General features: G+C 48.7%; 1 protein-coding gene and 1 non-coding gene across 2 annotated transcripts in view; one reads left to right on the top strand and one right to left on the bottom strand.

The window, feature by feature from the left end:
- The window catches only part of USP10 (ubiquitin specific peptidase 10), a 66,081-nt gene extending 54,836 nt beyond the window's left edge, over positions 1-11,245 (top strand). The window contains 6 exon segments of the mRNA XM_070451449.1: positions 1,547-1,646; positions 2,424-2,601; positions 4,937-5,102; positions 6,172-6,316; positions 7,559-7,624; positions 10,254-11,245. Of these exon segments, the coding sequence (XP_070307550.1) occupies positions 1,547-1,646; positions 2,424-2,601; positions 4,937-5,102; positions 6,172-6,316; positions 7,559-7,624; positions 10,254-10,441 (843 nt within the window). The 3' untranslated portion in view covers positions 10,442-11,245.
- Positions 11,246-12,490: 1,245 nt separating this feature from the next.
- LOC139030141 (U6 spliceosomal RNA) lies at positions 12,491-12,597 on the bottom strand. The gene has a single exon (XR_011482447.1). It is a non-coding gene; the product is annotated as a U6 spliceosomal RNA (small nuclear RNA).
- Positions 12,598-13,796: the final 1,199 nt, after the last annotated feature.

Genomic DNA, 13,796 nt, shown 5'->3' with positions numbered 1-13,796 from the left:
ACCAGGGGCTCTTCCTGTGCTCGCAGCAGAGCCTTGAGCGTTAAGTTTGGAATTTAGAGATGTTTCTGTGTTGGAAATGCACACATGGAGTCATTGTGCCCCCTGCTTTCAAGGAGTTCATCCTCCAGTAAGGGAGTTAGATCGAGAATTTAAGAAAACAGGCAAGACAAGCTCTAAGGTAGATGCGTGTCCAGATGCTTTAGAAGACCTAGGACGCCCCCAGCTCAAGGGGAGCAGAGGTAAAGCTGGGGGCTTCCCCTCACTGAGCAGCGCTGCGATCCTGTGGCTTTTATATCACTGTTGGCTTGGTGGGGTCCATATGACACCCCCTCAGGATTAGTGCTTAGCTGGAAGATCTCACAGGACTCCGGAGCTGTTCCTTCAGTGGGTTTAGCAGAGCCTGAGGACTCGGGCAGCGTCTGCAGTCTCGAGACTCCTTTTCGGTGCAGCCACACAGTCCTCACTTATGTCCTCCCACGCCACACTGGGACAGCGTGTGGGATGTGGCCCACCCAGTACGCCCCTTGGAGTCTCGGTGTTCAGGGGTTGTGTTAGGGGCCGGCTGCCTCGCACAAACCCAAATTCCAGACCCCCAGAAGGAAAGCCAGCGCTCAGCAGAAACCACACTGTGTGCACAATTTGGGCATGCTCCCTTCCTGGTTCCCGGAATGGGGGGGAGCCCTCCCGAAACCCAAGTTCCTGGATGCCAGCTGAGGCCCAGCCCCGCGAGCAGCTCTCTCTCAGCCCTGTGAGCTCTTCTCTGTGTCTCGGGCTGTGCCAGCCTCTGCCATTTCCCACAGACACACACCAGAAGCCCCCGTCCACAGCTCCAGTTACACGAGAGTAAGCAGATCTGCTCAGAGACCGCAAGCAGAAGAGCTTGCAAATCCTTGAAACATGCCCATGGTTATGCTCCAAAGAGTGGAGTGTGAAGTGATCATGATAAATTACATAATCGGACAAAACCATGTGAGGTGACATTTCTCTGTGTGATGGTCTTGTGTGATTCATCTACCAGTGATTGTGCTGATGTGTGAAACAGGCAGCTGAATCTTTAAAGGAGTAGTTTTTCACATATAACATCTTTTCTCCCTTGGTTGCCCATTGTCAAAAATGGAAGGAGACATACAGAGGTTGCTAATTTTACAGCTTACAGTGTGCATGGGGACCCCTGGGGTTGTGCAGTTTGGTGGCCTAGACATTGAGTTCATGTTTTTATTTCATTTTAATAAAAAAGCAACTTTTAAAATAACTTATCATAAAGGTAGTGTCTGTTTGTTGTAGGAAATTTCAGAAGTACAGAAAAGCAAAATTGAAAAAAACAAACAAAACACCCTTTTTATTGCTTAGAGATAAATGTTTAATCTCCCTCTCCTCTTCTTCACCATCTTAATTGTCAAGAAAAAATCCATATGGGGAAACTCTTTATGTTAAGTCTTATTGAACATTCAGGGGAAGGCTAGTTTGTATATGCAGATAATATACTCTGTGCAGGCCTTGGAGAGTAATCTCTTAAAATTAACACAATCCTATTGGACCTTCTCAGGGTCGACAAGAAGATGCTGAAGAGTACTTAGGCTTCATTCTAAATGGACTCCACGAGGAAATGCTGAACCTAAAGAAACTTCTCTCACCAAATAATGAAAGTAGGTTACAGTGTGCTTAGTACAGAAGTGTGTAGAACATTTTTTTAGGAATCTTTCTTAAACAAATGCTATATATAATCCTCATATAATAAGTTGCCTTCTCCACAACAGTCATTCACCCTTCAAGAATCACTTGTTTGATAACTAGTTACTTTTACGTTGCTTATTATGTACCACTGAGAATGTTATATTTTGTATATGTAAAAATTTGTCCAGAACCTTTGCTTTTTTCCCTACAACTTGTAATTAAGAAAATGATTAAACATAGAGAAAAGCTGGAAGAATAATTTGGTGATTACCTGTATGACTGATGGATTCTACAGTTGTTACCACACTGTCCTTACTGATCTGTTTCTATCCCCCTTGCCCCACCAGAGGAGTTTTTACTCTGAAAGTGATTCAAAATCAAGTTATAGATGGTGGTTTAGTTCACTTCTCCTGGTAAAACGTGCGTCCCCTGAGGTAGGGGTGACTTTCCTGGTACCCTGAGTCCCCTTGCAAGTGAAGGAGCCTGACTGCGATTACACGGCAGAGTCTGCATCCCCATCCCACCGGCATGCCGCAGGTGTCCCCTGGTGTCATCCATCCCTGGTGAGACCAGCAGGGACATGGGGGCATCATGCCATTGCGTTTGTCCCCAGTGTACCACTCACCCTGAGTTCACTCTGACACTGCAGTTGACAGATCTGTGTAGGTGGCTCGTGTAGAACCTTCTTTTATTTTTGTTCTTTGTGTTAATGTGTATATAGTAGCCTAAGCAGATGGTCTGCTTTTCAGAACTTACTATTTCCAATGGACCCAAAAGCCACTCAGTGAATGAAGATGAGCAGGAAGAACCAGGAGAAGGAAGTGAGGACGAATGGGAGCAAGTGGGCCCCCGAAACAAGACCTCAGTCACTCGCCAGGCGGACTTTGTTCAGACCCCCATCACGGGCATTTTTGGTGGACACATCAGGTTTTACGCTTTTCTTTTTCAAAAATACTTGTTTATTTGGCTGAGCTGGGTCTTAGTTGTGTCATGCAGGAACTTCCATCTGTAGTAGCAGCATGTGGGATCTAGTCCCTGACCAAGGACCAAATGCAGGCTCCCCGCATTGGGAGTGTGGAGTTTTAGCCACTGGACTGCGGTGGAAATCCCGGTTTAGCTTTTTCTGGAATAATTTAGCATGTGCATTTCTTTTTTTAGTGTTTTGCCATTTTGCTGGAGGGCGTGGTGTAAGATTTGTCCTAAGACATTTTGGGCGGGATGGTTTGCCTCTGTGCTGTGTGCCTGCTCTGTTCTCGGGCCTCCTGACACTCGCCTTGCTGGCCCCTCAGTACCCATGGTGGCAGTCCTGCGGAAGGCAACACCCCGCTGGTCCGCCAGTGGCTCCTGGACCCCTCAGCCCTGAGCACACTGACATTCCCCCTGTCAGCTGCTCACAGCCTGGAAGGAGGAGAAGGACAAGTTAATGGGAATACATGTTTTGTGAAGATATCCGTGTATCTGGTTGGAGGGGTTTCAGGCCCTGGAGCCAGCTGAGCTGGGAAGTTGAGGGAGAAGCTTTTACATTGAGGAAGATACGTGGCACCTCCTTGCCCCAGCGCCCTCAGGCCAGCTGCCCTTTGCTCATTCACGAAGTCCTTCTAGAAAGTTTTTGCTTATTTAGTTACGTTGGAGCTGTTCAGTACCACGTGATGTGGGGTTCAGTAGAACTTGTGCTGACTCCAAGGACCTCCTTGCTCCTCCAGAGTCCTCAGGGACCTCATTACAGCTCAGTCTTCTTCTGAAGGCCTTAGCTTCACCTCCAGGAGTGGTTTTTTTTTTTTTTTTTTTTAAAGTGAGACTCTTAGCTTTCCATTGTTCTAAAAGAAGTAATGCCCTTTTCTTTCTTTTTTTTTTTTTTTAAGTAATGCCCTTTTCAAGGCATTGGAAGTTCGGTCTCTCTAAAACGGCTTAGGTTGAATGCCTTTCAGCAGGCTGATGAGAACCTCATCAGCTGACGATCAGGCCTCCCGGGCTGGTCCCTCGACCTTGAACGTGTGGTTCCTGTGCCCTCACTGTGGACTGGACTCTGCGGGCCCCTTCCTGTTTTGGAGTCTGTTGGGTCAGTCTCCAACTGAAAGGTTTTCTCCTAAAATCCACCCTCTTCTGGGAGCTTTTCAGTTTCCCAAGGAGACCATCACCTTTCTCCATGTTTCCCACCCTCTTGGTAAAGTCCAGACCCATCACTGCTGTCCCCCCCTTACACTTTGGGACCAAGGGAATAGCCACTGCTCTCTGGGCCGCCTCTTCACGGAGGCCTGGAGGTGCTGCCGTGCTGTGTGTCGGGGAAGCGGCGGGAGAGAAGAAAACCCTGGCAGGAAGCTGCTGACCTGCTCTTCACAGCAATTCCTCATGAAGTCTAACCCCTGTCCACCCCTTTATTTGTGTGTAAATTAGGGAACTTGTGATGCAGTCAGAGTTCTGTGTTGAGTTCCTTGCTGAGGCTTTATGAGGCATAGCCCCAGCATATACTTTTGCTCAGAAAAACTTAGACACAGGAAAATGAATTGGAAAACCAGCTAAGGAAGCAAGGCTGAGCTGCATCCGCCTCCCTGTCTCACACACCCTGCTCTCCTTCCTTTGTGGAGTTGTTTTCAGGGGTGAAGGCTACCCAAGACATTCTGTTTACCTTGGAGTTCACTCTTACTAAAACAGCCTGCGGGGACTTCCTTGCCTGCGCGGTGGATAAGAATCCACCTGCCAGCCATCAGTTCAATCCCTAATCTGGGAAGATTCCACACGTCATGGAGCAACTAAGGCCGAGCGCCACACTACTGAGCCTATGCTCTCGAGCCTGTGCTCAGCAACGAAGCGTAGCCCCTGCTTGCTACAACTAGAGAAAGCCCGTGCAGAGCAACGAAGACCCAGCACAGCCAAAAGTAAAATAAGAAAAATTTAAAAATCAGTCAATAAAACAGCCTGCGAGACTTTGAGAGGATACAAAGAGAGCCAGCATTTTGACTGTGGCAAGATCATCACCTTTGCTAACTGGTGCATTAAATAAAGCGGAGAAGGCCTTTGGAAGCCTTCCAAATTTCCAGCTGGTGAATTGAGTTGCTAGAAATTCTTTCGAGGTGGTATTGAGCAGAGTTACATTAAAATTCAGCATAGTTTTTGCATTTCTGTCCTCTCCTGTCACCTGACAGAGATGGTGAATTATCTTGCTTGTGGCACTATAATCTCATTTGTTTCTCCTATCCTGCTGCATAACCTCATGGGGAGCGGGAATGCGGGCTCTTAGGTGTGCTGTGCTCTCCACCCCCAGGTCTGTGGTTTACCAGCAGAGTTCAAAAGAGTCTGCCACCCTGCAGCCATTCTTCACTCTGCAGCTGGACATCCAGTCCGACAAGATACGCACCGTGCAGGATGCGCTGGAGAGCCTGGTGGCCAGAGAGTCTGTCCAGGGTTACACCACCAAAACTAAACAAGAGGTACGTTCGCTGTCTGTCTGGGTTGTTGGTCCTGGGGCCCTCCGTGGGGCAGGGGATGGGGAGGGGTGCGGGGGACACGGATCTGGAATGAGGAAAAGTGGGTTTCAGCTCTGCTCCTCAGATCAGTTGTTTAACATTTTTTGGACTGAAAGCTTTTACGTTTGAGAATGAAATGGCTGAAACATCATTGTCTCTGGCTCTGACTGTGGAACTGTAGTCACATTTTCATTCATTCATCATTCGTGTAGTGTGTGAGACACTCGACTGTAGATACTCCATGGGAATGTAGAGATGACAGGGCCATTTCCACCCTTGGGATCTCAGTCTGAATGAAAAGAGAGGTGAGAAAGCGTCTGGAAACCAAAAAAAACCCAGGTGGTGGTGGCCACTAGGCTTGCTTCCCCAAAGCCTGACACCCTTCAGACACCTTCAGCCAGACAGGCGGGCACTTCTCCGAAAGTTTGCTGGGTGTTTTTCCTGTGCTGCTGTCTTTTGGATTGTGACTTGAGCAAGTATTTTCTACCGAAAGTATTCTCCATAGAAACACAGGAAGCATCAACACATTTGAAGGTACAGAGAACAGTACATAAAGAGGTTAAATTTGCTTCTGGAGATACATTTAAAGAAAAAGCAGCATTCAGTAGACTTTTGAAAGTGCTTAAGGGGCATTTCAAATGGATAAAACTGGAACTGTTATAAAACCAATGGTTAGACCAAACATCTTTAAGGTCATTTAGAGCATCTAATGCAAGAAACACATTGACCTCAGCTTTCTCTGTATTATGAGAGTTACTGAAAACTGAGTCAGTAACGTATGTAATTTAAGGTATTACTAAGTTAGCCTTTGAATTTGTATGCCGGTTTAATGCCCTAGGACACGAGTTCTTAACTTGGCCTAGGGCCCCAAGCTGCGTCTGTAGGGATGTCAGCATGTGCTGAAGGAGGTCAGTGGCGCTCAGAATGAGCCCGCGGGCCTCTAGGGACCGGTGCCGCAGGAGGCGCGGGCGCCGGCCCGGGAGGCTGGGCGGCCGCCCACAGTGAGACGGCACGCCGCTGTGCTCTGTCTCAGGTGGAGGTCAGCCGCAGAGTGACTCTGGAGAAGCTCCCCCCCGTGCTTGTGCTGCACCTCAAGCGGTTCGTGTACGAGAAGACCGGCGGCTGCCAGAAGCTCGTCAAAAGCATCGAATATCCTGTGGACTTGGAAATCAGTAAAGGTAACAGCTGTGCAAGGCAGGAGCGTTCATGGCGACACTGTGGTGATGCTGGAAACCAGCCAGTTTCTTAAAACTTACGCTTTTCTGTCCCCTGTCAGGATTCAGAAGCTCTCCTGATTTTTTTGTTTTGCATTTCTTGACTCCTTAATAGAGTTTTAGGTTAAAATTCTCACTAAAATGGCTTTTTAAAGACAAAGTAAAAAAAAATGAATAAGCCATATGAACATATTACTAGGTGAGAAAAATACTAAAAAATATAAAAACTTTATGGATCAGTGGTAATAAATACTTTTCCTTACACTGAAGATTAGCAACTGTGGGAGCAGCCTGCTTAATTGGGCTTTCTAGAGGATGGGAATGTTGCCCTCTGGCGCCAGTGGCCCTGCTCAGAGCTGCGGCCCAGCCCCAGATCTCTGCCAGGTCACTGGGGCTCCAGCATGGGCACTTTGTGGTCCAAGCACCCCGTTGTCCTGCTAAGAGTGAACTTGAAGGAAAACTTCCCTGGAAAGCTTCAGAATTTATGAGAGATGTTATGTGTGAAACTACAGTTCCCTCAGGAGCATAACAAGCCAAAGGTGATGCTCAGAGTGTCCAGGTGCCTGGAGACAGAGGACATGGATGCGGTCCTTGGGCTCCTGGAGGACCAGGCCTGCCATCCTCCTCCTCCCCACAGCACCCAGCCCTGTGACCTCCTGGGCAGCAGGACCTGCTGGACATCAGGCCTGGGGTCACCTGCTCCCCAGGGGCCTTGTACTTCCTCTTCCTACAATGGGCTCTGGCTTTCAGCCCTGTTTTCAGGAGTAGCCATCTTCTGCCTATAGGTGTGCTTCCAGCGCCAGTTCATGGTCTGCTTGAGGACCAGAGAGGGGAAGAAATGCCCACCAAAAGTCATCTCACTGTTTACTGGAGTTTTGTGATCTGGCTCACATGGATAACGTTTCACATCTTAGGCTTTCCAGGGCTGCTTTGTTTTTATCTTGCTTTTCCATTTTTTAGAACCTCCGCTTGAAAGGAGTTTCTAGCATGAGCTTGAGGCTCACTGCCCATCCTCTGATGGCTGGGTTCTAGTGATATGGTTACTGCCTCCCTCCTCAGTTGCCTGCAGACGAAGTGCTGGAGTGCTGGCGGGTCTCCCTGGTCCATGTGGTGGTGACTTTAATGGAGGCCGCTGTCTGCACCTTTCTGACACCCTAGTATGTCAGCACTTTTATAGATTAAAATTGTTGATATTTTGTTTTTCAGAACTGCTCTCTCCAGGGGTTAAAAATAAGAACTTTAAATGCCACAGAACCTATAGGCTGTTTGCGGGTAAGTAAACTTTGTACAACATGATAGTTCCCTATTAAAGCAATGATTAAAAGGTTTTATATGCAGGCACAATTTTATACTGTTATAATACCATTTAACATAGAGAAAAATTGTTGGTATCCCTGTGGACTTTATTAGTCTGGAAATCATTTGAAAATCTGTGTTTTACCTAAAATTTGGTGTGTTTGCAACTTGACAGAATGTCCTCTTGGCTCTAAAGCTCAGCCCAGTGTATGACCTCGTTTCACACGATGTTTCTGTTTGGGAGCCAGAAGAGTGAGGTTGTCGGGCTGGGAACCCCCCCTACTGTGGCTGGGGTGCCCATGGCCAATTATGTTTGCTTTTCTGGCCATTTTTATTAGAATTTTCTAGCTTCTCTCCCACTCTCCTTTTGTGTTGCCTTCTGTGAGCCTGTTTGTAATGACTGCTGTTTATTGGCCCTCACCAGTTCATTGACCTTTCCACCAGATACTTCTTACGTAGAACCCCATTTAGTCCTTGACAGTTTGCTGAGAGGAACGCGGTGCTGTCCCCATTCTGCAGGAGAACTCACTGAAGCTGTGGAGGAGGACTGACAGCTCCGTGCCCTTCCGTGGCGGAGTAGAGCCTCACACTCTTGCCCTGGGTCCGCCCCCAGTGCTCGGAATGTGGATATGGGCCCTGGTCGGTGGATGGTCCAGAGGCCCTTTGAGAAGGTGTAGGGCCCGGTCAGCCTTTTCTTCCCACTGGGTCCTGCTCCCTTTGACTTGTTCTTCTCCCCAAGGTGGCTCATCACAGCCTGGCCCCAGCCTGCTGGGAGCTGGTGGGCCCTGCATTCCCCTCTGCCTGCTGTGGGCTGGACGCTTGGAAGCCTCTCTGCGGACTGCCTGTGAGGCCAGGGGCCCCCAGGGTGCAGCCTGGCCCCTAAGATTTGTCACTGAGGTCCCAGGGCACTAACATGTTTCCCTGAGTCCCCTGCAGCTCTCCCTTGGGGTCCTTGCAGAGGGGGTGATGTCACAGGCAGGATTAGGAGTCTCGTCTCCTGGTCAAGGGGACCATGGTGAGAGCATGCACCCCTCAGTCCCCATTGTGAACCTTCTGACCTCAGAAATAAAGTCACTGGATGGGTTGCAATTTTCTGTACAATGGGAGTAAAGAGGTACTTATTTAAAAATGGTTTTGACTGTGGGACAAAGAAAACGAGTTAGTACAGTACATAAGCTTTTGAAAATCTCTGGTTCTCAGCTCTGCTTCTGTGACAGTGAGCTTGCTGGGTATCCATGACACGTCACCACATTAGCTATGGGGTTACTGTTTAAGAAGCCCGAATACAGGTAGAGGCTTCTCTTCTGAATATTTAGAATGAAGTGTCTCAAAGGAAATGCAAATCAGTTAAATCCACAGGTCCTTTCAGTCCCAGTGACCTGGTCACTTAAAAAAAAGCCCAAACTCTTTGCCACGTCACGTAGGCCTTAGAGGGGAAGTGTGGCAACCTCTCCACTGGGGACATATGAAGCCGCCTCCTGGTGTTGGTCCCTTGGCTGGTTTCCCACCCGATGGCCCTACAGTCTTGCTCTTCTCATGTGACCAGTCACGTTCATCACTGGTGGGCCAGGGCCCCATGCCCTTTGAGCCCCAGCAGGGCCCAGCTCTAACCAGCCCAGGTCCCTGGCTCAGGGCAGGTTTGGGTCTCCTTTATAAGGGGAGAGTGCGCTGACGTTCAGGTGTATTTGTTGCTGAAATTTCATGCCAGATCGTGCCTATCTGCCCTAGAGACTCCTTCATGCCACTCACGGTAGCACACAGCTCCCCCTGGCCGCACTGCCGTCCCCTTCCCCGAAGGTAACCAGAGGCTGCTTCCTTCACCAGCAGGCTCAGTCTGCTGCTTGGGCAGGCCATCCCTGGGTCCTCCTCTTCATGGAAGAGGGCATTGCCTTTCCTAAGAAAAACAGAGCAGTGATCAGTGTGCCGTGTCTACATGGTGGCTTCACAGGTGCCCACCCAGTCCAGCTGACTGCCCAGGCGACCCTCCTGGGGCAGTGCTGTCCTTGTCAAGGGTGACAGTCCTCAGCAAATCTCAGATTCTGGTTTTTTGCATGTAATGTAAGCCTATTTCTAAACCACCAAACAGTCCTAATCTGTCCTATGAAAAAATTCATCTTATTGTAATGTACTTGGCATTCCTCCTAGTGGGTTAGGCTTTTCCATGTTTCCACGCTGTCCCGGATTCAGACACTGTGCTGAGAACAGTCTGGAAGTGGGGTTGGCTGGATCAGGGCCTGGGGTTTGGGTCTCAGTGTGTGGTCCCCTAGGGCGCCTGGCTGACGGCTCTGCAGGCAGTGTCTCCTGTGTGTCCTGCTTCCCAGGGGGCTCTCTCCAGCCCCAAGTCTTCACAGGGCTCACAGATGGGATGACCCCATTATAAACTGGCATTTCTTTTATGGTTTGGGAGGTTTTGAACATGTTATTAGAGTATAGATGTGTGACTTTGTGTTGTGACTTGTTGGAGGGTTTTGAGTTTAGACAGCCTCACTGTGTGTGTCATGTTTCTCTGTCCCACCTGCCTTGGTATTGGGTTTTTCGGGACTGGGGGGTGCCACAGGCACTGGTGTGTGAAGCCGCTCTCACGGCGCCCGGCCCTCTCTTGCAGTGGTCTACCACCACGGCAGCAGCGCCACGGGCGGCCACTACACCACGGACGTCTTCCAGATTGGGCTCAACGGCTGGCTGCGCATCGACGACCAGACGGTCAAGGTGGTCAGCCAGCAGCAGGTGGTGAGGCCCGCCGCCGAGCGCACAGCCTACCTCCTGTACTACCGTCGTGTGGACCTGCTGTAGCCGCGCCCGCGCCGCCACCCCGCTTCTCTTTAGTGGCTCTTTAGAGAGAAGCTCTTTCTCCCTGTCGCAAAAATGGGCTAGAATGAAAGGAGACGCCTTGGGGTTTGTGCACAACATAGCTTCTGTTGACTTCTAACTTCCAAATCAAAATCATCTGGTGAAAGAGACTGTCGCTTAATTCAAGAAAATACACGAGAAACACATTTCTGAAATAATGCTGATTCCTGAGTAAGAAGGGGAACTTGCGTTTGATTCCCGGTCTAATTGCATAGTAGAGTAAGTCCTGCACCAGCAACAACACTTGTAAATTTGTGAAAATGAATTTTATCTTTCCTTAAAAAAGATAAATTTTTTAATCCATCACACTTTTGTCCCTCACCCTTTAGTTTTTGATAAATGATAAAAATGAGCCAGTTACCAGAGAAGAAATAGTTCTTCAAAAGATAAATAAACAAAAAAAAAGTTGCTGGTTCCTAACAGGAAAAATGCATTTTAATGATTGTGCGCTGAGAAGATGCTTCTGTACACACGGCAGATCAGATATTTGGAGTTACGACCCCCATCACATAGAAGGGCGATTGTAACTTTATTGCCATCAAAAGATTTCAAAACACACTCATGCTTCTGTGTACACATAATGAAAAAGGAGCAAAATGATGAAGATTGCTATTTCCCTCCGTCTGCTGTCTAATTCTGCTGTCTGCTCTTCTACGATGCCGCGTCTCTAATTGTACACAGTTAGTGATAGCTAGGAGTATACAGTTGTCGCCCATCAATAAAAATCACAAAGTTGGTTTAAAACTGCATGTGTGGTGTTTCTTTGATGGTGAGTGCCTTATCCAGTAACCAGAGTTCAAGCAGGTAGGACTGCGCTGCCGGAATTAGAGTAAGCCCTTGGTGCAGCCTGCCATGTTTGTGAATGCCAACCCAACCCTTAGATGGTCATTGTTCACTGTTCCAGAGTTCCTAATGCTAGTGATTTGGATAGGTGGATTTTTTAAGATCTTCAAATAGCAGAAGTGGGGGGTAGTAAGTGCTGTCCCCATTGTGTTGTCCCCTGCGTTGCTCAGTTCACAGAGGTGGGAGGTGTGGGTCTTGCGCAAGCATCCCCTTCGTTGCCTGCCACCAAGCCTCCTGACCATGCCATGGATACCACCTCTGCATGTGGAAAGGAAGCCTTTCGAGATGGAAGAGATGGAGAGACGTCATGCATGTCGTGACGCCCTGGCCCATGGCGCCCTGCACAGGCCCCTCACAGCAGTGAGCTGGGGTCCCCAGAGAAGCCGACTTACGTGGTCCAAGCTCTTACTTTTAGCATCCGCTGCTCATAGCCATGTGTCACTGTGAGCTTACTTTAGAACTACAGTGCTGTTAGAGCACGGGGAGCCGCACCCAGTATTGTGTAGAGGACAACAGCGTGTACATGGATATAGCCGAGTCACCATGCCGTCCACCGGAAACGCAACATTGTAAATCAGCTGTACTTCAATAAAATACATGCGCATTAAAAAATTGTAGCACTAATGTTGTCCCCTGGGCCGGCTTGCTGTGTTGTTGCTCTGCTCTGAGTTGTTTAGCTTCTTAACGAGTCAAGCAGCCTCTCATTAAAATGATGTACGATTGTTATGGAACATGTGGAGTCTAGAGTAAGTTTGTGGAAAGCAGTCTGCACAGCAGTAGCCCCACCACACGGGCAGGAGCCTGTTCCAGAGCCTGGCACTGTGTTCTACACTCTGATCTGTGCACTGGGACAGGGCGTCCTGTACGAGTGGCTTGCCTGTCCTGAGGTTTAGCCTCTATAACTGGCGTTACAGTGTCCCTGTGAGTCAGCAAGCGTCCTGTCCAGAACGAGGCCTCCCAGTCGGGAGGCGCCATTCCCAGGAATCTGAAACGGGCCAGGACAGAACGGTGCTGTTGCTGGTATATTGCCTGCTTCCAGATCTTAGCACCCACCCTGTGTATTTCGGTATTTTCCCTCGGATGTCATTTAGGGATCTCTGCATGGTCTTTTTTTTTTTTTTTCATTTATTTTTATTAGTTGGAGGCTGAAAAAATATGGAACGCTTCACGAATTTGCGTGTCATCCTTGCACAGGGGCCATGCTAATATTCTCTGTATCGTTCCAATTTTAGTATATGTTCTGCCGAAGCGAGCACTCTGCATGATCTTTAAATTGCTAAGTCACCTATTTTGTCAAGCCCAAAGTATGTTGGAAACGACTGAAATATTAAAAAAGCTTTCTTCAAAAGATCTTGTCTCTCTCAGAAGTGGTTGGAGATGAATTCAGTCCAGCGGGCCATCGGGCGTCTCGGTCACCCTGTCCCATGTGGAAGTGCTGCATTCACTCCTGAGCACTGCTGTCCCTTCTGGCACGTCAGACTTGCAGATTCTGAGTCTGGCAGCCAGTAAAGGGCTCCTCTGTTAACCTGTATACGAGTGTGTTGTCTGAAAGACCACCCGTGACTTGCCACTCCCTGACAGCTGGGGCCGTGTTTCTGACAGACACAGCTTCCCAGTTTTCTTGCGCTTGCGCAGGGTCAGCACGCCTGGCTGCAGAGGAGCAACGCTCAGGAAGGGGCCGACCATGTAACGGGAGATGCCAGCCTGGGATGCACGGCTGTCTGCCTTTGGTCCCTGGAGGGACTGATTGGCCCCTGGGAAGATGGTGTCGTTCTAGCAAGTCCAGTGCATTCTAGGGTCCCAGGTGAACTGTGGGCCTCTCCATGTCCTTGAGATTTTGGACTCAATGTTCAGTATTCTGTGCTGCAGATTTTAGTACTTTTTAGAAGTATCATAGACTGTTTCCTTGGCTTTAAGTTTATTTACACTCAGACCTTGGCCCATGAACCTTGTTGCTGGGGTTGCGAATTGAGTGATTTGACATGTCTTAGTCACTGGCTTTTAAAGCATTGTGAATGCTAGGCTGACGTTGGAAGCGTTTCATTGGGGGTTTTTTCCTTACTGTGTGAAATACGGTGAGCAAGACCCAGAAGTCCTCCTCCAGGAAGAATAAAACCAGGTTTATCTGGTTGGTATGTTGTGTGCCCGAAGCCAAGAAAGCACATGTGCCGCTTATCATAGTGGAAGATGGGTTCCATTCAGAATGGAACGATGGTAGTTCTTCCTTTCTCCTGTTTGTACAGCCACATTCAGCTGCCCCACCCAGCAGCTCAGAGCAGCCGTCTCTTAAGTTCTCAGGTAGTCAGTCAGTAGTCATGGTCTACTGTGTGTAGTCAGGTAGTCACAAGCAGTAGCTTTGTAGTCAGCAGATTCATCATTGTCTGTCTTTCCCTTTGTGGAAATTTCTGGTGATTGCTCTCATAGGCTACTTGTACTTGACTGGACCAACTAGTGA

Source organism: Odocoileus virginianus, chromosome 20, assembly GCF_023699985.2.
Source record: "Odocoileus virginianus isolate 20LAN1187 ecotype Illinois chromosome 20, Ovbor_1.2, whole genome shotgun sequence".
Taxonomy (NCBI): Eukaryota; Metazoa; Chordata; class Mammalia; order Artiodactyla; family Cervidae; genus Odocoileus; species Odocoileus virginianus.
Note: the sequence above shows the minus strand (reverse complement) of the source record. Positions and strands in the feature narration are given on the sequence as shown.